The 26466-nt window shown below is 53.4% G+C and overlaps 1 protein-coding gene across 5 annotated transcripts; it reads right to left on the bottom strand.

The window, feature by feature from the left end:
* Positions 1–236: 236 nt before the first annotated feature.
* On the bottom strand, positions 237–22441 carry VASP (vasodilator stimulated phosphoprotein). Of its 5 annotated transcripts, XM_025366806.1 has the most exons (14): positions 22132–22441; positions 21237–21451; positions 9271–9442; positions 9009–9174; positions 5664–5748; positions 4847–4896; positions 4485–4726; positions 4249–4349; positions 3360–3411; positions 3178–3214; positions 2915–2960; positions 2415–2505; positions 1214–1271; positions 237–1082 (listed from the first exon to the last, which is right to left on the bottom strand). In XM_025366806.1, exons 2-14 carry the CDS (start codon positions 21239–21241, stop codon positions 1045–1047), a joined length of 1143 nt encoding a protein of 380 aa, XP_025222591.1. In that variant the 5' UTR covers positions 21242–21451; positions 22132–22441; the 3' UTR covers positions 237–1044. The 5 variants fall into 5 exon arrangements, with proteins under 5 accessions (XP_025222591.1, XP_025222590.1, XP_025222592.1 ...); XM_025366805.1 differs by lacking the exon at positions 22132–22441 and having other exon boundaries at positions 21237–21600; XM_025366807.1 differs by lacking the exon at positions 22132–22441 and having other exon boundaries at positions 3178–3211; positions 21237–21600.
* Between the last annotated feature and the right edge of the window lie 4025 nt (positions 22442–26466).

Below are 26466 nucleotides of genomic sequence, written 5' to 3'. Positions count from 1 at the left end.
GGCCTCCTAAGGGGCATGAGGAGGGAGGCTAGAGGGGCCAGAGATCATCCTGGCTGCGGGCCTGAGGATGTGGGAGCAGGTACAATGTGCAGGGTGGGAAGGAAGATGAGGGGAAGGTGGATTCCTGGGCGGAGGCAGGGGTTCTCAGCAGAAGACCAAATCTTCCTGGAGGGGCACAGGGGGCCGAGCACGCCTCTATCCCCATCAGAACAGCCCTTCAAATCACTCCAGAGATCTTAGCATTTATAAAAACTGGCAGATTTATTCTGCAGGGGCCCATTTTCAAGAAGCTAAAGGTGAAGGTGGGAGGGGAGAAGTTTCCTCCCCTTTTCCCTTCTCCCTCATCTTATTTTCTCCAAGGGGTAAAAATATGACCTGGACCCCAAAACCTACCCAAATAAAAAATCAAAAAACTGAGGTTCCAAAAAGTTACAGCATCTTAATTCCTCATAGAAAAGGGGGAGGAGCCAGAGAGAAGGGGAGTCCCTGGGGTGGGGGGAGGCACCCCCAGCCCGGTAAGACATCACCTCCCCTTAAATAGCTGCCCCAAATGGGGCAAGCCCGGGGCTATAGCATTTAAAAACTCCCACACCCCATTTTATCAAAACCAAAGAGAAAAAAAATTTCCCTTTTCCCCCAAAACCCAAATATATATATATTTTTTTCTTAAAAAAACAAAACTTTGAAGGCATTAAGCGTTAAAGTGAATCTAGAACAAAGGAATGTGAAATTCCCTCCTTCCTTCCCCCTTCCTGTGGGGTTCATTGGTGCATCCCCAGCAGAGGGACCGGCCCCAAGGGGATGGCAGAGGGGAAGGACCAAAGGGAGAAAAGGGCGGGGGCCTCCCCAGCCAATCAGCAGCCAGTGTGGGTGTGAGCAGGGAAGCCACGCCCCCTTGGAGTTTTCCAAGTGGGATGGGGAATGGGAACGATGCATTCCTGTGTAGTCTTCAGCCAATTCCAAGTCAAGTAGAGGCAGGGAAAGCAAGGTGACAGGCGGGGTGTGCGGAAAGGAGAAGCGGGTCTTCTGGGTCCGTTCCTGTGGTCAGGGAGAACCCCGCTTCCTCAGCTCCTGGACAAAGGCTGGAAGGAAACAAGAAGGTCAGGGGCACAGTCTCTGCCTCCTCCCTTCCAAAACAGGGCTCTTGCCCAGGGACATGATGCCTCCGAAATAAGTAAATGTTTAAGAACCAAACCAAACCAAACCACCTCACCTTCAATGATTTCCTCTTTCACTTTCTGCAATTCCTTCTTCACCTCTTCCAGAAGCTCCTAAAATTAATGGGGTACAACTAATCAGGAGCGGGTACTGGGACTTGCAGGAACGAATATCCCTTCTGTTACTTTTTGAGATGAGGACTTGCTCTGTTGCCCAGGCTAGGGTGCAACGGCACGATCACAGCTCATTGCAGCCTCAACTTCCCAGGCTCAGGCAATCCTCCTGTCTTAGCTTCCCAAGTAGCCCGGATCACAGGCACCTGCCGCCACAATCAGGTAACTTTTTCTTTTTTTTTTTTTTTGAGAGAGTCTCCCTGTTGCCCAGGCTGGAGTGCAGTGGCCCAATCTCGTCTCACTGCAACCTCTGGCTCCTGCGTTCAAGCGATTCTCCTGCCTCAGCCTCCCAAATAACTGGATTACAGGTGCCCCCGACCAGGCCCAGCTAATTTTTGTATTTTTAGTAGAGACAGGGTTTCGCCATGTTGGCCAGGCTGGTCTTGAAGCCGACCTCAGGTGATCCACCCACTTCGGCCTCCCAAAGTGCTGGGATTACAGGCGTGAGCCACCGCGCCTGGCTGAGTCAGGTAATTTTTTAAAGTTATTTTTAGAGATGAGGTCTCCCGATGTTGTCCCAGGTTGGTCTCAAACTCCTGGCCTCAAGCAATGCTCCCACATCAGCCTCTCAATGTGCTGAAATTATAGACATGAGCCACCGTGCCCTGCCAGAGTCCCCTCTTTCTTGTTGATGGAAAAGCCAGAGGGAGTAGGTTTGAGACCCACCCCTACCCCGACACCATGACATTGCTGTCAAGGTCGCAGAGTGACTGGAGGATTCTAGGGGAGAATTCTGGATCCTTGGAGCCGGAAAAGTACTGGAGAACATCCAGTACCAAGGTTGGCAAGTGCGTTCCAGCCTCCTGCCAACTCCAACTGGTGACGGACAGCTGGGTCAATGTGCGGAAGGGATTCAAGGCACTCATCGGGAATGAGCGCGGTGACAGATTAATAATGTCTGTCACAGGCGCCAGAAAAGGGGGCGTGGGGTCTGGGTCATCCTTGATCCAATCCAGCCTCTCCATTTGTCAGATTGGAAACCTGAGGTTTCTGAGATGTTATCTAGGATCATATGGCATGCCAGTGGCAGGGGCCAGACCTAGAACTCTCTTGCTGTGGTTCCCAACCTCCCCTCCAAGTTACCTGTTTCACCCTCTGTAGGTCCGAGTCATCGCTGGAGCTGGGCGTGCAGGGGTGGGTCTCGGAAGTGGTCACCGAGGAAGATGACTTCATCCTGGGGGAGTTGGCATGGTTTGGGAGAGCAATGAAATTAAAAAGAGGACCTGCTTCCCCACCTATTCCAGGGATCACATTGAGTTCCGCCTTATAAATTGGGCAAGTCCAAGTATTTTGAGGTCCCCAGTTTTTGTTTTGTTTTGTTTTGTTTTGAAACAGTCACATTCTCTCTCCCAGGCTGGAGTGCAGGCACGATGGTGGCTCGCTGCGGCCTCGACTTCCTGGGCTCAAGTGATCCTCCCACCTTAGCCTCCCGAGTAGCTGGGACCACAGGTAAGTGCCACCACACTTGGCTAATTTCTGTAGAGTTGGAGTCTCGCCATGTTGCCCAGGCTGGTCTTGAACTCCTGGGCTCAAGCGATCTGCCCGTCTTGACCTCCCCAAGGGCCCCAGTACCAATGGCCTACCTTGGCAAGGTTGTGCTGTTCTTCTCCCAGGGTCTCCGTACAGATTCTGGGGATAGGCAACAAATCAGAAAGATCAGGGACAAAAGACTGCCCCCCAATCAATCTTACTCCCCCAATCTCATCAGCCCCTGTTCAAAGCCCCATCTCAGGAGACTACAATCCCCAGCACCATCGCCCTGACTCTCCCGTGAAGGTGCTTAACATGTGAGAACAGGGTATTCTGGGATTTGTAGTTCCTGTGGCTGGACTGGGCACTCACTCACCACTCTGGGCCGGGACTCTGGCCTCTGGCTCCTCCTGCTGGTAGGAAATAAAACCGCCATGAGCCAGCCCCTGCCGCACCTCTGCGCATTTCCTCTTTCAGGTTCAAACCCCACACATCCCACTATCCCTACCCTCATGATCCGGCCTAAGAGGTGAAGGGCAAGAAGAGCCCCTAACTTACATTAGCAGATTCATCCTTGGGGGTTTTCTCCCCAACCTGTGTGGCTTTCCTTCTGCAGGAGAGAAAAGCAAAAACACATGCTCCGTCACCCAACCCATCCCCTTCCAAGGGGAGTTCTAGAAATGTAGATGCTAGGGCATAGAATTCTGGAACTCAGAAAACCTAAGGAAACTCTAGTTGCGAAATTGAAGAGATTGTGCTGGGCGCAGTGGCTCTCGCCTGTAATCCCAGCACTTTGGGAGGCTGAAGCAGGCGGATCTCTTGAGGTCAAGAGTTCAAGACCAGCCTGGCCAACATGGTGAAACTCTGAGTCTACTAAAAATACAAAAATTAGCCGGGCGTGGTGGCTCATGCCTGTAATCCCAGCTACTCAGGAGGCTGAGGCAGGAGAATTGCTTGAACCCTGGAGGCGGAGGTTGCAGTGGGTTGAGATCTTACCACTGCACTCCAGCCTGGGTGACAGAACGAGACTCCATCTCAAAAAAAAAGAAAAAGAAAGAGAAAAAAAATTCAAGAGATTGCGGTTCTAGAATCAGGATAGAGAAGGTTCTATGATTCTTATATTAGGGAATAGTAAGATTCCGAGGGTGGAGCGGTGCTGTGTTAGAACACTGAGATTGCCGGAATCTGAGTTCCCAGAATTCCAAGGCAGGATCTCCTACGGTTCTAGAATTCTGGGTTTCAGAACATTCTACAGGCTACCTGGGTGGTTGCAAGCCTCAGCCATTTCAGGAAATGACAAACCCCACCATTATATCCCAAACCTGGTTATCAAAGTGGGGAACATTCACCAAAAGAAACAAACCAAACAGGAATCGGAGCCCTCCCCTGACTGGGCCCTACTAAACTGGAATCTCCAGTTGACTCGGGTGTCCAGGCTCAGGCTCACCTCCGGGCCAGCATGGCATTCATCTCTTCCATGAGTCCCCCACCTCCGCTTCGACCACTCTCAGCTTTGGGGGCTGCGGGCCCCCCTGAGGCCTCCTCCTGCTGGAGAAATTTAAAAGGGGCAGGAGCTTTAGGGGCAGGCCTTTTGGCCTTCCAGGCCTATGACACCGCCGGCAGCCCTGGCCTCATCCCCCATAAAAGCCCTGTTGCCCCTTCCCACCTCTCCCGGCCCCTCACCTTGCTGACTTTCCTGAGTTTGGCTCCAGCAATAGCTGCGGCCAGGCCTGGGGCCCCAGCTCCCCCACCACCAGGACCCTGTGCTGCCGGGAGAGGGGGTGCAGGGGGTGGTCCTCCCCCTGCTCCATGTGCTGCAGCTGGGACCCCCGAGGAGGGCAAACCTGGGGGTGGGGGGGGACCTGGAGGAGGGGGAGGTCCTGGTGGTGGGGGTGGACCCCCAGCTGGGGGAGCAGGTGGGCCTCCTGAAACAAACACAGAAAAGGGGGCAGCTGAAAGAGAAGCTTCGTTCTTCACTGTCCAGCTAGCTGGCCTCTTCCTCCAGGGAGGCCCCCTCCCAACTCCCGAAGCCATCTGAGCATCACCTGCATTGGAGACCCGGCGCTCTAGGTGCTCCGACGGGCCGGACTGCTGCCTGTAGGGGGAGGCAAGGGAGCTGCCGTCAATCAGGGCCCTAAGGATGACCAGCGAAGGGGCCAGCGACCTCCATCCTCTCTCAGAGGTCTCCAGGGACGCTGGCTCCTAATCCTCACCCAAGCCTTCCTCCCCTAGGGAACCAAGAATGGGGGTGGGTGAGAGTGGGGGGAATAGAGGGCAGGGCAGTGACAGGGAGAGATCTGAATGCGAGATCTCAGTCACTAAACTGTCAGGAACACCCGAATGACAAAATGCCCAAGATTCTTTTTTTTTTTTTTTTTTTTTTGAGACAGAGTCTCACTCTGTCACCCAGGCTGGAGTGCAGTGGCTCGATCTTGGCTTACTGCAACCCCCACTTCCCAGGTTCAAGCGATTCTCCTGCTTCATCCTCCCGAGCTGGGATTACAGGCACGGGCGCCACCATGCCCGGCTAATTTTTGTATCTGCAGTAGAGACGGGATTTCACCATGTTGGCCAGGCTGGTCTCAAACTTCTGACCTCAGGTGATCTGCCCGCCTCAGCCTCCCAGAGTGCTGGGATTACAGGAGTGAGTCACCACGCCCAGCCACGAGATTCTTTCAACCACCATATTCTGATTTCCAGGAATCTGCAGGGACCAGGAGGTTCTGCAACTCTCAGTGTCAGAAATTTCTTGAACATTCTGAAAACTGCAAGTTGGCTGGGTTCTGAACTCTAGGAGTCAAGGGTTCTAGACCGTATGGAACTGGCCGTGGCTAAGGTTCCCCACCCAGGGCCCAGCCCCACCTTTTCTGCTGCTCCACCTCCTCCGGGGAGGGACCGTTCGGGACCGACCAGGTGGGAGGTGCTGGGGGTGGAGGGGGCCCACCTCCTGGAAGGTGAGAGAGAAAGGGCCACAAGTCAGTCCCAGAACTCTGCTCAGCCCTTGGCGTTTCCTTTGCTCTTCCAGGCCTCCCAGGAATCCTGCCCAGGGGCACTCACTTCCTCCTTCCTGAGGCCCTGAGGCTCCAGGCCCAGGAGGACACACCCTGGGAGGTGAGGCAGCACCAGCCTCCCTGGCCTGAGTTGCCCTAAGGCAGGTGTTGTTGTGATGTCCCAGTGACAGGAGAAGCTAAGGTCCAGGGGACAGTCACTTGCCCCAAAGTTCTCCAGGTTGGAATGTGCAGGAACAAGACTTGAATTCAGGCCGATTCCAGGCTCTTAACCACTGTTGGTTTGTTTCGAGACAGAGTCTCACTGTCACCCAGGCTGTGGAATGCAGTGGCGCAATCACGGCTAACCACAGTCTCAGTCTCCCCAGGCTCAGGTGATCCTCCAACCTCAGCCTCCCGAGTAGCTGGGACTACGGGCACATTTCACCACACCTGGCTAATCATTTATTTTTTTGTACAGATGGGATTTTGCTATGTTACCCAGGCTGGTCTCAAACGCCTGAGCTCAAGCTATCCAACCACCTCGGCCTCTCAAAGTTCTGGGATTACAGACATGAGCCACAGCACCTGGCCAGCTCGTTTTTTTTTTTTTGAAATGAAGTCTCGCTCTTGTCCCCCAGGCTGGAGTGCAATGGTGTGATCTTAGCTCGCCGCAACTTCCGCCTCCCGGGTTCAAGAGATTCTCCTGCCTCAGCCTCCTGAGTAGCTGGGATTACAGGCACCTGCCACCATGCCTGGCTAATTTTTGTATTTTTAGTAGAGACGAGGTTTCACCATATTGGCTAGGCTGGTCTCAAACTCCTGACCGCAAGTGATCCACTCGCCTCGGCCTCCCAAAGTGTTGGGATTACAGGCGTGAGCCACTGCACCTGGCCCCTGGCCAGCTCTTAACCACTGTCACAGCCACTTGGACCTTACCTAAGAACCTGGAAAGGTAAAGAGCTTCTTCCTCACCTACCTCCAGGCCGCTGGCCCCAGCACCCACCTGAATGGAATTGGCTATGAATTAACAAGAATTAGCCCCATTTTACAGATGACTACACTGAAGCGCACTGTATTTTTCTGTGTGCCCCAGAGGAGCAAACCCCTTCCGCACTAGCACAGAAGTTGCCCCACAAAGCAAACACCGCTGCATTTGGTGACTTTCAGTTCTACAGCAGTGATTCCAGGCCAGATGCATGGCAGTCACATAAAACCTCGCTACTCAGTCACGTCCGCGGACCAGCAGCCTCGGTATCACCAGGGCACTTGTGAGAATGCAGAGTCTCAGTCTCCCTAGCCCATCTGCACCGGAGCCTGCATTGTAACCATATCCCCAGGTGATTCATGTGCATGTTAAGGTTTAAGAAATAGCAACTGGGCTGGGCGCCTGGCTTGCTCCTGTAATCTCAGCACTTTGGGAGGCCAAGGCAAGTGGATCACCTGAGGTCAGGAGTTCAAGATCAGCCCGGCCAACGTGGCGAAACCACGTCTCTACTAAAACTACAAAAATTAGCCAGGCATGGTGGTGTGCACCTGTAGTTCCATCTACTCGGGAGGCTGAGGCAGAATTGCTTAAACCCAGGAGGCAGAGGTTGCAGTGAACCGAGATCACACCACTGCACTCCAGCCTGAGACAGAGAGAGACTCCATATCAAAAAAAAAAAAAGAAAAGCAACTGGACTGGGTGTAGTGGCTCATGCCTGCAATCCCAGCACTTTAGGAAGCTGAAGTGGGAGGATCACTTGAGCCCAGGAGTTTGAGACCAGCCTGTAGACCATCTCCACAAAAAGTAAAAAAGCAATTTTGAAATGATCCAGGTGGCTGGGCGTGGTGGCTCACACTTATAATCCCAGCACTTTGGGAGGCAGAGGCAGGTGGATCACTTGAGGCCAGGAGTTCCAAACCAGCCTGGCCAATATGGTGAAACCCCTTCTCTACTAAAACTACAAAGGCCGGGCGCGGTGGCTCACACCTGTAATCCCAACACTCTGGGAGGCCTAGGCGGGCGGATCACGAGGTCAAGAGATCGAGACCATCCTGGCTAACATGGTGAAACCCTGTCTCTACTAAGGATACAAAAAATTACCCGCGTGTGGTGGCTCACGCCTGTAGTCCCAGCTATTCGGGAGGCTAGGGCAGGTGAATCGTTTGAACCTGGGAGGCGGTGGTTGCAGTGAGGCGAGATCACGCCACTGCACTCCAGCCTGGGCGACAGAGCAAGACTCTGTCTCAAAAAAATAAATAAATAAAAATAAAAACAAAATACAAAAAAATAGCTGGGCATGGTGGCGCATGCCTGTAACCCCAGCTACTCAGGAGGCTCTTTTTTTTTTTCTGGGATGAAGTCTCACTCTTGTCCCCCAGGAGAATCACTCAAACCCAGGAGGTGGTGGTTGCAGTGAGCTGAGGTTACACCACTGCACTCCAGCCTGGGTGACAGAGCAAGACTCTGTCTCAAAAAAAGAGCCAGGTATGGTGATGCACACCTGTATTCCCAGCTACTTAGGAGGTTGAGGCAAGAGGCTCACTTGAGCCCAGGAGGTGGAGGCTGCAGAGAGCCATGATTGTGCCAGTGCACACCAGCCTGGGCAACAGAGCGAGATCCTGTTTCTGGGGCGGTACCTACCTATGTCTTGATCTGGGAGGTGGTTTGCCAGGAGTGTGCCTGTGTAAAGTTCATGGAGTACTGATCCCTGAGTAATTATGCATTTTTTGTGCGTTTGTTTTCTTTTTGAGAAGGAGTCTTGCTCTGTCGCCAGGCTGAAGTGCACAGTGGCACGATCTCGGCTCACTGCAACCTCCACCTCCTGGGTTCCAGTGCTTCTCGTGCCTCAGCCTCCCAAGTAGCCGGGATTTCAGGTGCCTGCCACCACGCCCAGCTAATTTTTGTATTTTAGTAGAGATGCAATTTCACCATGTTGGGCAGGCTGGTCTTGAACTCCTGACCTCAGGTAATCCACCTGCCTCGGCCTCCCAAAGTGCCGAGATTACAGGCATGAGCCACCACGCTAGGCCAATCGTGCATTTTATGCATAGGTGTGCACAGGCACACTGGAACGCACGAAATCCTCATGATAATTTTTCAGGATAGCAATGAATTTGCTCCATTTTACCAATGAGTAAGCAAAGTCCCAGAGTGGTAAACCAGCAGCCTGAGGCCACAAAGCCGCATTCAGTGGTCCCCTTTGCCCACCTACTGCCCACCGCTGTTTCTGACCTTCCAACGCCTCTAGGGCACTGGCCATGCCGGCAGCAAACTGGGCTGCATCCTCCTTGCTGCCGAAGTTGAGGCCCCAGACCTGGCGGGCATCGCGCCACTGATGGAAGTTGGGGGTGGCCTGATTATACTTGACGCCCCGGACGATGGAACAGTTGATGACCACCTGGTGGGAGGGGAAACGGAGGGTTAGGGGTGGCAGGCGCAGGGGTGGGGCAGGTAGGGGCTGAGCCCGTAAAGAGGGGCCTGCGGGAAGCTGTACCTGCTGGTCGGGCTGCATCTTCCGGCCCACGACACGAAAGGAATTGGCCGTGGGGTTGTGGTAGATCTGGACGCGGCTGAAGGCCTGGGGACCTGTGCCAGCAGGGAGCCATCGCTTGTTGCCGTCATCATAAAGCATCACAGTGGCCCGGCTGGAACAGATGACCGTCTCGCTGCAGGCGGGAGGAAAAGGGAGAGGGGCCGGTCACCTTCTCATCTGGGTCTCCCTGGGAGATTCCAAGGGACAAAGACAGAGTGTGGAAGGAAGAGAGTGAGGGAGGCAGGAGCCAGGTGGACAGAAAGAGAGCAGGCAGAGAGATCAGGAGAGAAAATCAGACCAGGAGAGACGGGCAAACACACAAACGAGACGTAAGACAGACAGACACAGGGAGGGAGAAACTGGAAGTGGAAGAGACAGATGCAGAGAGAGGTGGGAAAGGGAGAGCTGGGTTGACAAAGGGGAGAGAGACAAACTGAAAGGCAGACAGACAGACAGATGAACAGATAGGGGAGGGGTGGGGAAAAAGGATGGGCAGACAGTGGACCTGGAGGAAAAGGCGGAAAGACACAGAAAGAGATCAAGATGTTCTTGGCATGGTGTCTCACACCTGTAATCCCAGCACTTTGGAGGCTGAGGCAGGAGGATCACCAAGCATTTCAGACCAGCCTGGGCAACCCCCATCTCTAATAATCATTACTTTTAGTTTCAGTTTTGTTTTTGAGACACAGTCTTGCTCTGTCACCCAGGCTGGAATGTGGCCTCGATCTCCTGAGCTCAATTGATCCTCCCACTTCAGCCTCCCAAGTAGTTGGGACTATAAGCATGCACCACCACACCCAACTAATTTTTTTTTTTTAGACAATCTCACTCTGTCACCCAGGCTGCAATGCAGTGGCATGATCTCCGCTCACCAAAACCTCTGCCTCCCAGGTTCAAGCCATTCTCCTGCCTCAGCCACGTGAGTAGCTGGGATCACAGGCACGCACCACCAAGCCCAGCTAATTTTTTGTATTTTTAGTAGAGACAGGGTTTCACTGTGTTGGCCAGGCTGGTCTCGAACTCCTGGGCTCAAGTGGTCCATTTGCCTCAGCCCCCCAAAGTGCTAGGATTATAGGGGTGAACCACCATACCCAGACTACAAAAAAAAATTTTTAATGAAAAATAAAAAACAGGCCGGGCGCGGTGGCTCAAGCCTGTAATCCCAGCACTTTGGGAGGCCGAGATGGGTGGATCACAAGGTCAGGAGATCAAGACCATCCTGGCTAACACGGTGAAACCCCGTCTCTACTAAAAAATACAAAAATCTAGCCGGGCGAGGTGGCGGGCGCCTGTAGTCCCAGCTACTCGGGAGGCTGAGGCAGGAGAATGGCTAAACCTGGGAGGCGGAGTTTGCAGTGAGCTGAGATCCGGCCACTGCACTCCAGCCTGGGCGACAGAGGGAGACTCCGCCTCAAAAAAAAAAAAAAAAAAAAAACAACAAAAAAAGTTTAAAAAAAAAAAAAAAAAAGAAAAATAAAAAACACAACACAACAAAACTAACAAGAAGGAAAAGATAAAGATGGAGGCTGGGCATGGTGGCTCATGCTTGTAATTCCAGCACTTTGGGAGGCCGAGGTGGGCGGATCATGAGGTCAGGAGATCGAGACCATCCTGGCTAACAAGGTGAAACCCCATCTCTATAAAAATACAAAAAATTAGCCGGGCGTGGTCGTGGGCGCCTATAGTCTCAGCTACTCAGGAGGCTGAGGCAGGAGAATGGCGTGAACCTGGGAGGTGGAGCTTGCAGTGAGCCAAGATCATGCCACTGCACTCCAGCCTGGGCGACAAGCGAGATTGTCTCAAAAAAAAAAAAAAAAAAAGATAAAGATGGAGAGACAGGCTGAGAGGTGTAAGAGGCTGAGGCCAACGTCGGCGGGGAGGGATGCAGGTTAGCAGAGCGAGGGCAGGAGGGAAGACAGAGGGGCCAGAAGGAGGCCAAGAGCCCAGAGTTGCACTAGGGACCAGCCCCTGCCTGGCCTCAGTTTCCCTATCTCTACCAGCAGGCTTGGACATGCCCCCACGCCACCACTGCCTGCTCAGGAAGAAGCTGAGACTTGGAAGGGGAAGTGTGAGGCCTGCAGTAGGTTGGGGATCCATCCCAGACCTCTGAGCTCTTCCTCCAAAGGGACTTCCCGCTGCCCACCCATCGCCTGGCTCCCCAGGGCACTAGCGGCCATTCCCCAGATACTCCCTGCTCTGTGTCTGGCCCTTGTTGGGTGGGGCTGGGGATGAAGACACAGCAGTGACCCAGACAGCCCCGGCACCACCCTCCTGGGGCTCACAGTCCAGTGTGGGAGACACAGCTGTCCCCAGACGGTACCAACCCAGGGATAGGACCAAAGAGCCCAGGGTCTGGTGGTGCCCTGAAGGAACGCCTACCCCAGCCTGGAGAGTCGGGCAGGACTTCCTGGAAAAGGCAACATCTGACTCAGCCTGGGCAGGAGCTGATATCCCCAGACCTGGGTTCAAATCCCCACTGAGCCACCTACTTCATGTGACTCAGGCACGTGACCTTCCCACTCAAGAACGCTTCTCGCCTGTGAACTGGGAAAATGACAGTCCCCAGCTCCAGGGCAGTGGGGGAGGGGCACATGAACCTGGGCACCTAAAGTGCCTGGTATAGCCGGGTGCGGTGGCTCACGCCTGTAATCGCGGCACTTTGGGAAGCTGAGGCGAAGGGATCACTTGAGCTCAGGTGTTCGAGATCAGCCTGGGCAACACAGTGAAATCGTGTCTCTACAAAAACGTACAAAGATTAGCTGGGCCGGGCGCGGTGGCTCAAGCCTGTAATCCCAGCACTTTGGGAGGCCGAGACGGGCGGATCACGAGGTCAGGAGATCGAGACCATCCTGGCTAACACGGTGAAACCCCGTCTCTACTAAAAAATACAAAAAACTAGCCGGGCGAGGTGGCGGGCGCCTGTAGTCCCAGCTACTCGGGAGGCTGAGGCAGGAGAATGGCGGGAATCCGGGAGGCGGAGCTTGCAGTGAGCTGAGATCCGGCCACTGCACTCCAGCCTGGGCGACAGAGCGAGACTCCGTCTCAAAAAAAAAAAAAAAAGATTAGCTGGGCATGGTGTATTCTGAGCTACTCAGGAGGCTGACGCAGGAGAATTGCTTGAACCCAAGAGGTGGAGGTTGCAGTGAGCTGAGATCACGCCATTGCACTCCAGCCTGGGCAACAGAGCGAAACTCTGTCTCAAAAAAAAAAAAAAAAAAGCTAAGTGCTTCGTATAGTGCTCGGCACACACCGAGAGCTCAGTAACTCTCCACCTCCGTCTCATGGGCACCATTGGGGCCCAGGACAGCTACAACCCTAGGACCCTCCCACCAGCCCCTCTGGAGGTTCAGTCCCCTCTCCCCCAGTAAGGAAACAACGCAGGCCTACACAGGAACTCAAACAGGAAGTGACTTGCCCAAGGTCACACAGGGGAAGGAGAAGCACTGGTCTCCCCCCCCACCCTACCCCCAATGGGCTTTTTCCTGAAATGGGGAAGTTGGTGGTCAGAGGTTTCCGGGGAGAGAAATTAGACCCCCCCACAAAGCCTCTGTCTCTAGGAGGGCTGGGGGCTGGGTGTGACACTGACGCTGGGAAGTCAGGGCATAGAAAGTCCCTAGACAGACTCAGCTGTGGGTAGGAACCTGGGGTAGGGACCCTAGGATTTACATAATTGTGCCATCTCCCTCTTACCAGACATTTCAGGAGGATCAGGGGCCCTAAACCCTCCCCCAAAGTCACTCATTTAATTCTCACTGCAGCTGATCCAGAGAGCCACTCTTTCATCCTAATATTGTAGGTGAGGACTAGAGGCCCAGACAGGTTGAGTGACTTGCCCACAGTCACACAGCTAGTGAGGAACAGAGTGCAGATGGGAATTCAGGCTCCCAAGCCTTAACCCCGGGGAACTGCGTGAGCCCCACCCAAACACCAGGTGCCCTTTCCAGACAAGCACAGCCTCGGGGGCTGTTTCTGGCTCCTGCTGCCCCTGGCAGGGCAGGGTTAAGGCTTTGGCCTCACCCACACCTGCCACCCACACCCAGGGCACACTCTGGCCAGGAGCCCGGGGCTGCTGCTGCCCCGCCCTGGCTGCACTTTGCTCTCCCAGGCGGCCCTGCCCTGCTGAGGCTCTGGACTGGCCGGAGAACTTGGCGCCTGCTGGGTGACAAAGGGGTGGTCTCGCCCCTCTCCAGGGCACACTGTCCCCACTGTAACAGAAGGATCCTGTTAAAACACAAGGTGGGGCCGGTAACAGCGGCTCACACCAGTAATCTCAGCACTTTGAGAGGCCGAGGAGGGAGGATTGCTTGAGCCCAGAAGTTCAAGACCAGCCTGGGCAACATAGCGAGACCCCATCTCTAAAAAAACAAAACAAACTAACAAAAACCCACAAGGTGGAATGTCTCTTCCGCTTCTTGAAAGCTCCAGGCTCCTACAGAATCAACGCCAAGTTCTCTCCAGGGCCTCCGTGATCTGTGTGTCCTCAGATCTCATTTCTTCCCGCTCCACTGTCCCTTGGGGACTCTGTTCCAGACCCTATGCCTCCTACCCCCATGCTGCTCTTCCCGCAGGCCAGACACATTCCTGCCTCAGGCCTGTGTGCTGCTTCTTCCTCAGGCCTAGCCTCTCCCCACTTTCAGGCCTCTCCTTAGATGTCACCCCTTCTGAGAAGCCATCCTCACTCCCTTAGCTGGGAACGCTTCTCTGCTTTTCATCCCCTGCTGCACAGCAGTGACCCCTGACCAACACAATATTTGTCTGTCTCTGCTACCAAAAAGGCAGACATTTGTGTCCCAATTGTTCACTGCTGTGTCCCCAGAACCTAGAATGGCACCCAACACATAGTTGTGACTCAATAGTTACTAAACATCTGTAAAAAAGGGCAAACTTTGGCCAGGGAAGGTGGCTCACGCCTGTAATCCCAGCACTTTGGGAGGCTGAGGCAGGAGGATCACTTGAGCTCAAGAGTTTGAGATTGGCTTGGGAAGGCCGGGTGCAGTGGCTCATGCCTGTAATCCCAGCACTTTGGGAGGCCAAAGCAGGTGGCTCTCTTGAGGTCAAGAGTTCGAGACCAGCCTGGCCAACATGGTGAAACCCTATGCCTACTAAAAATACAAAACTTAGCCAAGGCATGGTAGCTCATGCCTGTAATCCCAGCTATCCGGGAGGCTGAGGCAGGGGAATCGCTTGAACCCAGGAGGCGGTTGCAGTGAGCCGAGATCGGACCACTGTACTCCAGCCTGGGAGTCTGGAAGACAGATCGAGACTGTCTCAAAAAAAAAAAAAAAAAGAGAGAGGCTGGCTTGGGCAAGATGGTGACCTCCATCTGTACATAAAATTTTAAAATTAGCTGGATGTGGTGGTGCTTGCCTGTAGTCCCAGCTATTCAGGAGGCTGAGGCAGGAGGATCGCTTGAGTCCAAGAGGATATGGCTGCAGTGAGCCATGTTCAGGCCGCTTGCACTCCAGCTTAGGCGACAGAGAGAGACTCTCTCTCAAAAAAAGGCAAACTTTTACCAAGGGCACCTACCATTTCTGTCAGCCTGGGTCCCAGACACTCTTCTTGGTGCTGGACACCAGTTTCCCTGCTGCACGGCTCTACAACCTCATGGGATAGGCTCTGACACTCACCCTTTTGACAAGAGGGAATTGCAGGCACAGAGGAGTGAAGGCACTTGCCCCAGATCACACAGCAAGTAAGCAGAGGGGCTCATAGTTGAAACCAAGTTCCCACAAGTTCTTATCTTCATTTAAAGATGAAGAAGCAGAGCTAAATTGAAATTTTTTAAAGCCAAAATACAAGGTAGTGTTGATCAGAGGCTTTAAAAAAAAAAAGAAAAAGAAAAAAAAAGGGTCGGGTGCAGTGGCTCATGCCTGTAATCCCAGCACTTTGGGAGGCTGAGGCGGGCGGATCACAAGGTCAGGAGTTTGAGACCAGTCTGGGCAACATAGTGAAACACTGTCTCTACCAAAAATAGAAAAAATTAGCCAGGCTTGGTGGCCGAAGCCTGTAATCCCAGCTACTTGGGAGGCTCGGGCAGGAGGATCATGTGATCCCGGGAGGCAAATGTTGCAGTGAGCCAAGATTGCACCACTGCACCCTAGCCTGGGGGACAGAGCCAGACTCTGTCTCAAAAACAAACAAAGAAAAAAAAAACACAACAAAAAACAGGCTGGGCGCGGTGGCTTACGCCTGTATCCTAGCACTTTGGGAGGCCGAGGTGGGTGGATCACGAGGTCAGGAGATCGAGACCATCTGACTAACATGGTGAAATCCCATCTCTACTAAAAAAATACAAAAAAAATTAGCCAGGCGTGGTTGCAGGCGCCTGTAGTAGTCCCAGGAACTTCAGAGGCTGAGGCAGGAGAATGGCGTGAACCCGGGAGGCAGAGCTTGCAGTGAGCTGAGATTGCACCACTGCACTCCAGTCTGGGTGACAGAGACAGAGCAAGACTCCGTCTCAAAAGAAAGGTAGGCCAGGCGCAGTGGCTCACGCTGTAATCCCAGCACTTTGGGTGGCTGAAGCGGGCAGATGTCTTGAGCTCAGGAGTTTGAGACCAGCCTGAATAACATGGTGAAACCCCATCTCTACTAAAAATACAAAAATTAGCTAGGCATGGTGGCGCGTGCCTGTAATCCCAGCTACTCAGGAGGCTGAGGAAGGAAAATCGCTTGAACCTGGGAGGTGGAAGTTGCAGCGAGCTGAGATCGCGCCACTGCACTCCAGCCTGGGCGACAGACAGAGCAAGACTCCATCTCAAAAAAAAAAAACAACAACAAAAAACCCAACAGTGAGAAACATATAAATACATCTGTACCCAGAGTGGTGATATATGCAGAGACTGTTTCCCAAGACACTAACTGTGGCTGCCTCCATTGAGGGGAACTCAGGGACTGGGGAGGGAGAAAACAAATATTTTGCACCATTTATCTTTTGAGACAGAGTCTCACTCTGTGCCCAGGCTGGCAGTGGCGTAATCTGTTTACTGCAGCCTCCACCTCCCAGGTTCAAGCAATTCTCGTGCCTCAGCCTCCCAGCCTCCACTTTCCGGGTTCAAGCGATTCTCCTGCCTCAGCCTCCTGAGTATCTGGGATTATAAGCGTGTGCCACCACGTCAGGCTAATGTTTGTATTTTTAGTAGAGACGGGGTTTGGGCGTTTGCCACATTGGCTAGGCTGATCTCAAACTCCTGACCTCAGGTGATCTGCCTGCCTTGAATTCCCAAAGTGCTGAGATTACAGGCATGAGCCACCAGGCCCAGCCACCATTTCAATAATTTCAATAAGTATTTCAAACTGCTTATTATTTCTTTTCTTATCATGGGTTGAAATTACCTATAAAAACCTAATTCACTACTTAAGTTCAATAAATAAAACTGTAAACTACACAAAAGCAGGAACAGAAAATCCCATAGCCATAAAACAGGAGTGCCGGGGCTGTGAGATGGAAATGAGGTCTGCCTGTTTCCAGTGTTCTCCTGAAGTCTAGAACCCTCCATTGGACATGAGAGCGCCTTAATTTTCCAGTCAGCCCAGGACTCTTTCCTCCCTGCAAGTCCCCACATTTTGGAAAACTCTAGCACATGGCAGATGAAAAGACCGTTCAAGGCCGGGTGCGGTGGCTCAAGCCTGTAATCCCAGCACTTTGGGAGGCCGAGACGGGCGGATCACGAGGTCAGGAGATCAAGACCAGCCCGGCTAACCCGGTGAAACCCCGTCTCTACTAAAAAATACAAAAAACTAGCCGGGCGAGGTGGCGGGCGCCTGTAGTCCCAGCTACTTGGGAGGCTGAGGCGGGAGAATGGCGTGAACCCGGGGGGCGGAGCTTGCAGTGAGCCGAGATCGCGCCACTGCACTCCAGCCTGGGAGACACAGTGAGACTCCGTCTCAAAAAAAAAAAAAAAAAAAAAAAGAAAAGAAAAGAAAAGAAAAGACCGTTCAAGTTGCCTCCTTGTTGTGTGGCTTTGCCTCTTTGAAACTCAGTTTCCAGCCCTGGAAACAATAACTCACTGGGTTCATTGTAAGGATGAAAAGATATATTGGACAAAAACCCCTAAACGCAGGACCTGTAACTTGGTACACGCTCCACATGAAAGAGCCAGCCTCCCATCACCGGAGGTAATCAAGCACGGTGAATCCGGTTTTCACGAAACTTCCAGACCACAGTCTGACCCTTCCCTTCTCTGCCCCCCGAACCCAAGACTTACCCCATACCCTCCTTATACCATAAAACCTGGGATACATATACACCACCCTTCCAAACGACAAATCTTCTTAGCAACCCTAAGTAAGGAACCAGGTCTCGACTCTCTGGGGCCTGTGTGGGCTACTCTAGTCCCTTCCTCCTGGTGGGCCTCAGTTTCCCATAAGATAAATGTTGCAGCTTCCGTTTCATTTGGTTTATCTGAATTATCTTAAGTGTTTTCACAGTGAAAGCAAGTTCCTTTTTTTTTTCTTTTTCTTCATTGAGAACACAGAAGGCATGTTATCTGTATTTTTTTTTTTTTTTTGAGACAGGGTCTTACTTTGTCACCCAGGCTGGAGTGCAGTGGCAAGAATACGACTCATTGCGGCCTCAACCTCCAAGCGATCCTCTCACCTCAGCCTCCAGAGTAGCTGGAACTACAGGCGCATGCCACCACACCCAGCTAATTTTTGTATATTTTATAGAGACGGGGTCACACCATATTGCCCAGGCTGTTCTCAAACTCCTGGACTCAAGCGATCCTCCTGCCTTGGCCTCCCAAAGTGTTAGGATATAGGCATGAGCCCTGGCACCTGGTCCTGTTTGACTTTTTTTTTTTTGAGACTGAGTCTCGCTCTGTTGCCCAGGCTGGAGTGCAGTGGCACGATCTTGGCTCACTGCAAGCTCCGCTTCCCAGGTTCACACCATTCTCCTGCCTCAGCCTCCCGAGTAGTTGGGACTACAGGCGCCCACCACCACGCCCAGCTAATTTTTTGTATTTTTAGTAGAGACTGGGTTTCACCATGTTAGCCAGGATGGTCTCCATCTTCAGACCTGGTGATCCGCCCGCCTCGGCCTCCCAAAGTGCTGGGATTACAGGCGTGAGCCACTGCGACCGGCCCCTGTTTGACTTTAATAGGCACCTTGCCTAACTTTCCTGTGCCTCAGTTTCCCCATCTATAAACTGAGTCCCGGGGTGGGGAGGCCACAAGGCTGTAATAGTATCATTGTTAGAATTGCTGTGAGGGGTCAGGTGTGGTGGCTGATGTTTGTAATCATAGCACTTTAGGAGGGTGAGGCGGGTGGATCACCTGAAGTCAAGAGTTAGAGACCAGCCTGGCCATTATGGTGAAACCCCATCTCTACTAAAAATACAAAAATTAGCCGGACATGGTGGCAGGCACCTGTAGTCCCAGCTACTCGGAAGGTTGAGGCAGGAGAATTGCTTCAACCCAGGAGGCGGAGGTTGCAGTGAGCCAAGATCGCGCCATTTCACTCCAGCCTGGGCAACAAGAGCAAAAAAAAAAAAAAACCCAGAATTGCTGTCAGGCACAAAAATGCCCCACATAAAATAGATGCTTGATCAAATGGTCTCTTATTTTAAAAAAAATAAAAATAGCTATTATTGGAAGAAAGAAATAGACCCCAATTCTCCCCAAGTCCCTTCTGCCCTGAGATTCTAGACCTCTGCCTCGCTTCTCTGTCTTCCCAGCACCCCAGCTCCAGTCCGGGACACAGCCAACACTCAACAAATATTTGTCAAATTGGGAGAAAAAGAACTATATCTTATAATTTTCCATCTTAACATCCTCTCTTCCAACTGCCCCCAGGACTGTCCCCCAGCCAAACCAGCCAGAAATCAGAGGATCCTAGGTTCCTCCACCCCTCCAACATTGCCTAGGAATTTCTGAGGGATCTTGGCCATGTCTTTTTCTCTTTGAGCCTCAGTTTCCCCAGCTGGGTAATAGGGGCATGGATTTTGAATCCTGGCTGTCCTTGGAGAAGAGGCACAGCCCAGTAAGTCGGGGTGTGACCACCTGCAGGGGAGACCCCTGGAAAGGTGGGAGTGGCCTTCTGGTGGGACAGGCATCTGGTCACTTCTGCACTGCACCCCACCCCAGCACCCCCACAAGGCGGGATGCTTGATCACCGCCCCAGCAAGAGGTGGGCCCTGTGGGAGGGCCAGGGCTTCCAGGGCTGGTGGTGGTGGTGATGGTGGGGAGGGCAGGGGGCCGGCCCAGACACCACTCCTGCCCTTTTACGGTTGCAGTGAGTGAGGCAGCACTAACTCGGACATCCGCCATCCGCCTTCCACTGAGCCTGGGACCGGAAACGCGAGGGGGGTGGAGGGGCGGGGCTGGGGGGCAAGGGGAGAGAAGAGTCCCGGAGGAAGAGGGCGAAGGAAGAGAGCGACGCTCCCTAAACTGACCCCTCTCCAGGGCGGACTTGGAAGGGATGTTGCTATAATGGGGAGCGGATAGGATAGGCAGGAAGTCTTGAGGGTATCTGTGGGTGTCCTCCTTGCTCCAAATTTTCCAGCCATGCCTTTCACATCAGAAGGAACAAACGCGGGAGGGGAATTCTCTAGTGGTCATAAAAAGGAACGCCACTCCACTCCGATGTCAAAGGGCAGGGGTTCAGGAAATGCAGGGGATGTGGGCACCACGGGGTTAATCCCCAGCCGTCCCCAGGGGCCTCCCTGCTAAGGCTGGGGGCTTTGGGGCAGGAAGTCCCAGAGAGAGTGGAGGAAGGGAGATAGTATTGTCAGGCTCTGGCCCCATGGGAGAGATTATGGGGGGCCAAGGGAGGGGAGAATGGGAGGATGGTTGGGTCCCCCTGCCCACACCGGCCCCGCCCTCAGGTGAGTCCAGGAGTTCGGGGGAGGCCCCGGCCAGACCAAATCCCTGGGTCCCTTGGGCCGCCGCCCCCAGGATTAAATTCCTGGGAAGATAGCTGGAATTATCTGGGAAGTCTGGGTCCCTAGGGAAGAGGGCTATGACCTTGAAGCTTTCCAGCTCCCCCTCCTCCAACCCCAAGGCTCCGGATGGATGGGGGGGGGGCGGCGAGCAAAGGGGGAGGCGCCGTGGTGGGGAAGGCAGCCGGCCCACAGCGCTCGGTGCCCGCCCCCCACACCAGCTGTCTCGACAGGTGAGTCAGGAAGACAAAGGCCCCCTTCCCCCAGCTGCTGCGTCCCCTCCCTCCACAGGGCCGCGCAGGTGGGGGAGCCGGGCCGCCCTTATGGCCCGGGGCAGGGAGCCGCCCTCTGCTCCGAGCGCCCGCTCTGTCCTAGGCACTGCCTGTTAAGCAGATTGCGTGCGGAGCGACGGGGGAGGGGAGTCCCACCAGACTCCGGAGGCTGCGTCCGGGTCCCTGGATCGGTTCACACCAGCCTCTTCCACAGGAAGACCTAAGTGCCCCCCAAAATTTAGGGGATTAAGAAGTACCCCCGAAGTTCAGGAGCGCGGTCTCACTTGGGGAGACTTTTTCCAGCACCACGTAAACGGGGTCCCTGCACACCAAGGGTCTGAGTGTCAGTCTCTCTTCCAAGTCCCAGGGTCTCCCAAACCACTCCCCCACAATCCTTCCCCGACCTCGAGCTGAAGTTTGGGGGGAGGGGGAGGAAAGTCTGAGCCCTGCCTCAATCCTGGCATCCCTGCGGGGAGTCGCTGCCAACTTTGAGGTCCTCTGAAAAAAAGTCTTAACAATTCGGGAATCCTCCGAGCGTCCCCAAATCTTGAGGGCTCCCAGGGGAACCTCACCGCCACCACCCCCCGAGCTTGGGAAGTCAGTCGTGGAGAAGTGATCGACAGTTTTGGGGCTTGTCCTAGGGGATTCAGCCCAAATCCGAGGCTCCCAAGGATCTGTCCCCAAATTCCAGCCCGGAGCGAGCTGGGGGGGAGGGGGACAAAGGCGGGGCGCGGAGCCCGCCCGGGCGGGGACGGGTCGGGGGGCAGGTCCGGCTCACCTCATGGCTGATCTGCGGGCGGGCGGCTCGCCCACGGACTGGCTGCTCCCGGGGCGCCCCTGGCTGGAGGTTCAGGGGTTCGGGGCTGGCTCCGGGCTCGACTCAGGCTCCCCCAGGGTCCCGCCCCATAGAGTCCGGCTTCCTGGGTAGAACGTGGACCGGGCCGGGGCGGGTCTCCGGGCGCCGCTTCCCTCAGGCGATCTGATGAGAGGTCCCTGCGGCAGAAAGGGGATGCGGCGTCTGCTCCCCGACGCGCCCCCCTTGCCGGCGGCGGCTACACTGTTACTCTTACTACTGTACTTCTCTTCGTTACATTTCGTTCCAAAATTCCACTCCCCGCACCCACAATGCCCCGCGCCTTAAAGGGGCCGCGCGCGCCTCCAGGCGAGGGGGTGGAGGGCGCTTAAAAGGGCAACTCGGCACCCTCTGCTTCCGCGATCTTGCTGCTCTCCCCAACGTAGTCGTCCAGGGGTGCACCCTGGGAGTCACCACCACATGGAGGGGCAAGCTTGGTGAAGGGGAAGGCGACCTCCCTTGCTCCCTAGTTCGCTTCCACTGTGGGAATTCTCAGGAGCGTCTCGGAAGGGGCACGATTTCTTTCCCCATCGACTTCTCCATCTCGTACTCCGCTCAATTTTGGGGGTCGAAGAGGACCCTCCAGTTAGTTAAGCAAGTGGTCTCAGATTTTCTCCCTGAAATCCCATCTTCGGAACCCCGCCCCTCCCCAGCGTCTCTCTTCTGTCAATTTCGGAGGGGTTACTAAGGGGGCGAGCCCCCCAACCGCGCGGGAGGGGAGGTGGGGGGAGTAGGGCCCCACCCCTCTCACCCCACCCCGCCCGCCCCGGGAAGGTGAGGAGGAAGTGGGCCAAGGGGGCGCGGTCGGCCGCTGACTCACAGCCGCAGGGTCGGGGGTGGGGTGGGGGTGGAGGTGGGGACTGGCGAGGAGTGCCGGAGTTGGGGGCCTGGCATTCGCCCGAGGTGGGCAGGAGGCGCCGGCTTCTTGGGTATGTAAAGCCTCCGACCCACGTACGCCCCGCTCTGACTCAGATTCGCCTGCGGAGGACAGCAGGATCATCCCAGCCCTCAGGAGGGCCCGGAGGTGAGGAGACCCTCCCCGGAGCCCCCGCCCCCACACGCCGGCTCCAGGCTGAGCCCAGACACCCTCCGAGGCTTCCGCAGCGTGTCTTGCCGGCCACGCCCCGAGTGACGTCACTGATGTGGTCGCGCCCCTTGGGTAGAGCGCCACCTGGCCCGGGTGAGGCGCCCGAGCCCTGGGAAATCAGTTAGTTTCACGTTTACACATGGGTAAACTGAGGCCTGGAGACAGGGAATGAATCTGGCCTATGACCCTCTTGCCTGAGCCCCCAGAACCCGGAAAGCCACCAAGATCTGAGTGTAAAACCAACAATTCTCAGGGCCAGCTGACTAGGTGAGAGAATCCACTTTTCCAGCGTATTTCCAAGCCGAGTCCCATGTCCGGATGTTGTCCTGACCTCCTTTACCTGGAGAGCACTTCCTCCTTACAGGCCAAGCTCTGACATTAATTCCCCTCCCCTTCTCCACCCCACTCTGGGAGATCTTGAACCCTGATCCTCAGAGGTTATCATTGTTTCTCAGTGTGTCTCCTGAGGCTGAGTTGTCTGGGAGAAGGGGTAGACTTAATTTCTTTTTTCTTTCTTTTTTTTTTTGAGATATAGTCTCCCTCTGTCGCCCAGGCTGGAGGGCACTGGCACGATCTCGGCTCACTGCAACCTCCCCCTCCTGGGTTCAAGCAATTCTCCTGCCTCAGCCTCCTAAGTAGCTGGGATTACAGGCACAGGCCACCAAGCCCAGCTAATTTTTATATTTTTAGTAGAGATGTGATTTCACCATGTTGGCCAGGCTGGTCTCGAACTTATGACCTCAGGTGATCCACCTTCCTCAGTCTCCCAAAGTGCTAGGATTACAGGCGTGAGCCACTGCACTCAGTTGACTTAATCAATTTCCAGACCTCACTCACCCCAGCCAGGCCCGGCTCAGCAGCTCAACAAACTTATCTAGCTGAATGAGAACTCCAGTTCTGTGTGACCTTGGGTAACTGCTTTCTCCTCTCTGGGTCTCAGCTTTCCCATCTGTGAAATAGGAGGGGTGGTATTTCTGGGTGCCACTTACACTACAGCAACAATCAGCAAACGTGGTTTTTTGTTTGTTTGTTTGCTTGTTTGTTTGTTTGAGACAGGGTCTCTCTTTGTCGCCCACGCCAGAGCGCAGTAGCATAACCAGGGCTCACTGCAGCCTCCACCTCCAGGGCTCATTCGATCCTCCAACCTCTGCCCACTGAGTAGCTGGGACTATAGCTGCACACCACCATGCCGGGCTAAATTTTTGTAGAGACAAGGTTTCGCTATGTTGCCCAGGCTAGTCTCAAACTCCTGGGCTAAAGTGATCCCCTGGCTCAGCCTCCCAAAGTGCTGGGATTGGAGGTATCAGTCACCATGCCCAGCTAGCAAACTTTTTCTGTAAAAGTTCAAATAGGAAATCTTTTAGATATGCTAGACATAGGGTCTGGTTTACACACTCTTTGACGGTTTTTCTTTTTACTTACAATCCTTAAAAAAATGTAAAAAAACTCTTCTTAGCTTAAGTGCTGTACAAAACAGGTAGCAAGACCCCTGCGTAAGAGAATGCTTGCATATGTACATAATAATCTTTATGGCAGCAGTGATGTGACAGCAAGAAATTGGAAATAGCTTAAATGTCCATCAAGAGGACAGGGGAGGCTGGGCACAGTGGCTCACGCCTGTAATCCCAGCACTTTGGGAGGCCGAGGCAGATGGATCACTTGAGTTCAAGACCAGCCTAGCCAACATGGTGAAACCCGTTTCTACTAAAACCAGAAAATTAACCAGGCATGGTGGTACACGCCTGTAATCGCACCTACTTGGGTGGCTGAGGGGCTGAGGTGGGAGGATCACTAGAACCGGGGAGGCGGAGGTTGCAGTGAGCTGAGATCGTGACACTGCACTTTAGCCTGGGAGACAGAGCAAGACTCCTCAAAAAAAAATTAAACAAAACAAAACAAAAAGATGAGGGCAGGGAATAGTGAAACCCTTGGACATCCCTTTCTGAAGCACGGAGTGAGCAACAACTAAAGGAGGTGTGGACTGGGCACGGTGTGTCACGCCTGTAATCCCAGTGCTTTGGTGCTTTGAGAAGCCAGGGCGGGAGGATCACTTGAGGTCAGAAGTTTGAGACCAGCCTGGACAACATACTGAGGCCCCATCTCTTTTTTTTTTTTTTTTTTTTTGAGACAGAGTGTCATTCTTGTTTCCCAGGCTGGAGTGCAATGGCGCAATCTTGGCTCACGGCAACCTCCGCCTCCTGGGTCCGAGCGATTCTCTTGCCTCAGCCTCCCGAGTAGCTGGGATTACAGGCATGCACCACCACGCCCAGCTAATTTTTGCATTTTTTAGTAGAGACGGGTCCATGTTGGTCAGCCTGGTCTCGAACTCCTGACCTCAGATGATTCGCCCACCTCAGCCTCCCAAAGTGCTGAGATTACACATGTGAGCCACTGCGCCTGGCCGAGACCCCATCTCTAAAAAAAAAAAAAAAAATTAACTGGGTGTGGTTTCATCCATCTGTGGTTCCAGCTACTTGGGAAGATGAGGTAGGAGGATTGCTTGAGCCCAGGAGTTCCAGCCTGTGGTGAGCAATGATTGTGCTATTATACTCCAGCTTGGGAAAGAGACTTAGACCTTGTCTCTTAAAAAAACGGGTGGCATGAAGTGTGTAAATGACTGGATGACACAGAATGAAAACATCCATTGAGTGGATAAAAAGTTGCCAAAGATACAAAGGGAATGAAAAAAATCAAGGAAACACCCAAAATACCATATATTAATACATGTAAAAAGTCCACTTTAAACTCATTGCAAGAGTTACCAGTGAGATAGAGAGTGTGGGATTCTAGGGAATTTGGTGGTCACAGAGATCTTTTTTTTTTTTTTTTTTTTTGTAGAGACAAGATTTTGCTATGTTGCCCAGGCTGGTCTCGAATTCCTGCAATCAAGCTGCCTCGGCCTTCCAAATTGCTGGGATTACAGGCGTGAGCCACCACACTTGGGAGGTCTCAAGTCTGTCTTGAAAATGCCAAATTTGGCCAGACCTGGTGGCTCAAGCCTGTAATCCCAACATTTTGGGATGCCGAGGCGGGTGGATCACCTAAGGTCAGGAGTTCGAGACCAGCCTGACCAACATGGTGAAACCCCGTCTGTAGTAAATACAAAAAGTTAGACGGGTGTAGTGGCACGTGCCTGTAATCCCAGCTACTTGGGAGGCTGAGACAGGAGAATAGCTTGACCCAGGAAGCAGAGGTTGCCGTGAGCCGAGATTGCACCATTACACTCCAGCCTGAGAAACAAGAGTGAAAACTCTGTTTTTTTTTTTAAAAAAAAGGCCAAATTTTATTCTGCTTCTAAACCTTCATACTGGTTGTTCCCTCTGGCTTAGAACACTCTCTGGGGTATTTGCAGAGCTGACTCTTCTCTGTCAGGTCCCTGCTCAATTGTCCCCTCCTCAGAGACCTTTCCTGATCCCCCTGTTTCAAATGCTACCTCCCCCACCATGGAAAATTGAAGTGTGAGAGGGATGGAGAAAGACTTCATTGTATGCCATGTCACACTCTTTGCATTTCAAACCAAGTGAATTTATTGCCCATTCAAAACTTTGTAAATTAAATAAATTAAAATTTTAAAAATTGAAAAAAGTAAAAAAACCCGAAGTAGCTCCCCTAGTCATTTTCTCAACACATCCTCCTGTTTTATTTTCTTCGTGACACTAGTCAGTGTACGAGATGACTTTATTTTATTTTTTTTATTATTAATTACAGATTGGGCAGGAGAATGGCGTGAACCCGGGAGTCGGAGATTGCAGTGAGCCAAGAGAGCGCCCTTGCACTCCAGCCTGGGTGACAGAGTGAGACTTAAGTCTCAAAAGAAAAAAAAAAAATTACAGATTGCATCTTGCTATGTCGCCCAGGCTGGTCTCGAACTCTTGGGCTCAAGTGATCCTCCCACCTCAGCCTCCCCAAGTGCTGAGATTACAGGTGTGAGCCACTGTACCTGGCGAGATGACTTTACTTATTGATTCCCTTATTTGCTGTGTCTCATGACCAAGAGGTCAGCCCTACGGTGGCAAGGATCTTGGTGAGTCAGTCTGGCTCATGGCTGTGAGGCTAAGGCCAGGCACA

The sequence above is a fragment of the Theropithecus gelada genome, chromosome 19 (assembly GCF_003255815.1).
Source record: "Theropithecus gelada isolate Dixy chromosome 19, Tgel_1.0, whole genome shotgun sequence".
NCBI classification, from domain to species: domain Eukaryota; kingdom Metazoa; phylum Chordata; class Mammalia; order Primates; family Cercopithecidae; genus Theropithecus; species Theropithecus gelada.
This window is presented reverse-complemented; position numbering and strand designations above follow the sequence as displayed.

Coding starts and splice junctions, on each gene's coding strand:
- VASP (XM_025366806.1), bottom strand. Junction 3,412..4,248: donor AATGCCATGCTGGCCCGGAG/GTGAGCCTGAGC, acceptor TCTCTCCTGCAG/AAGGAAAGCCACACAGGTTG. Junction 3,215..3,359: donor CCAAGGATGAATCTGCTAAT/GTAAGTTAGGGG, acceptor ATTTCCTACCAG/CAGGAGGAGCCAGAGGCCAG.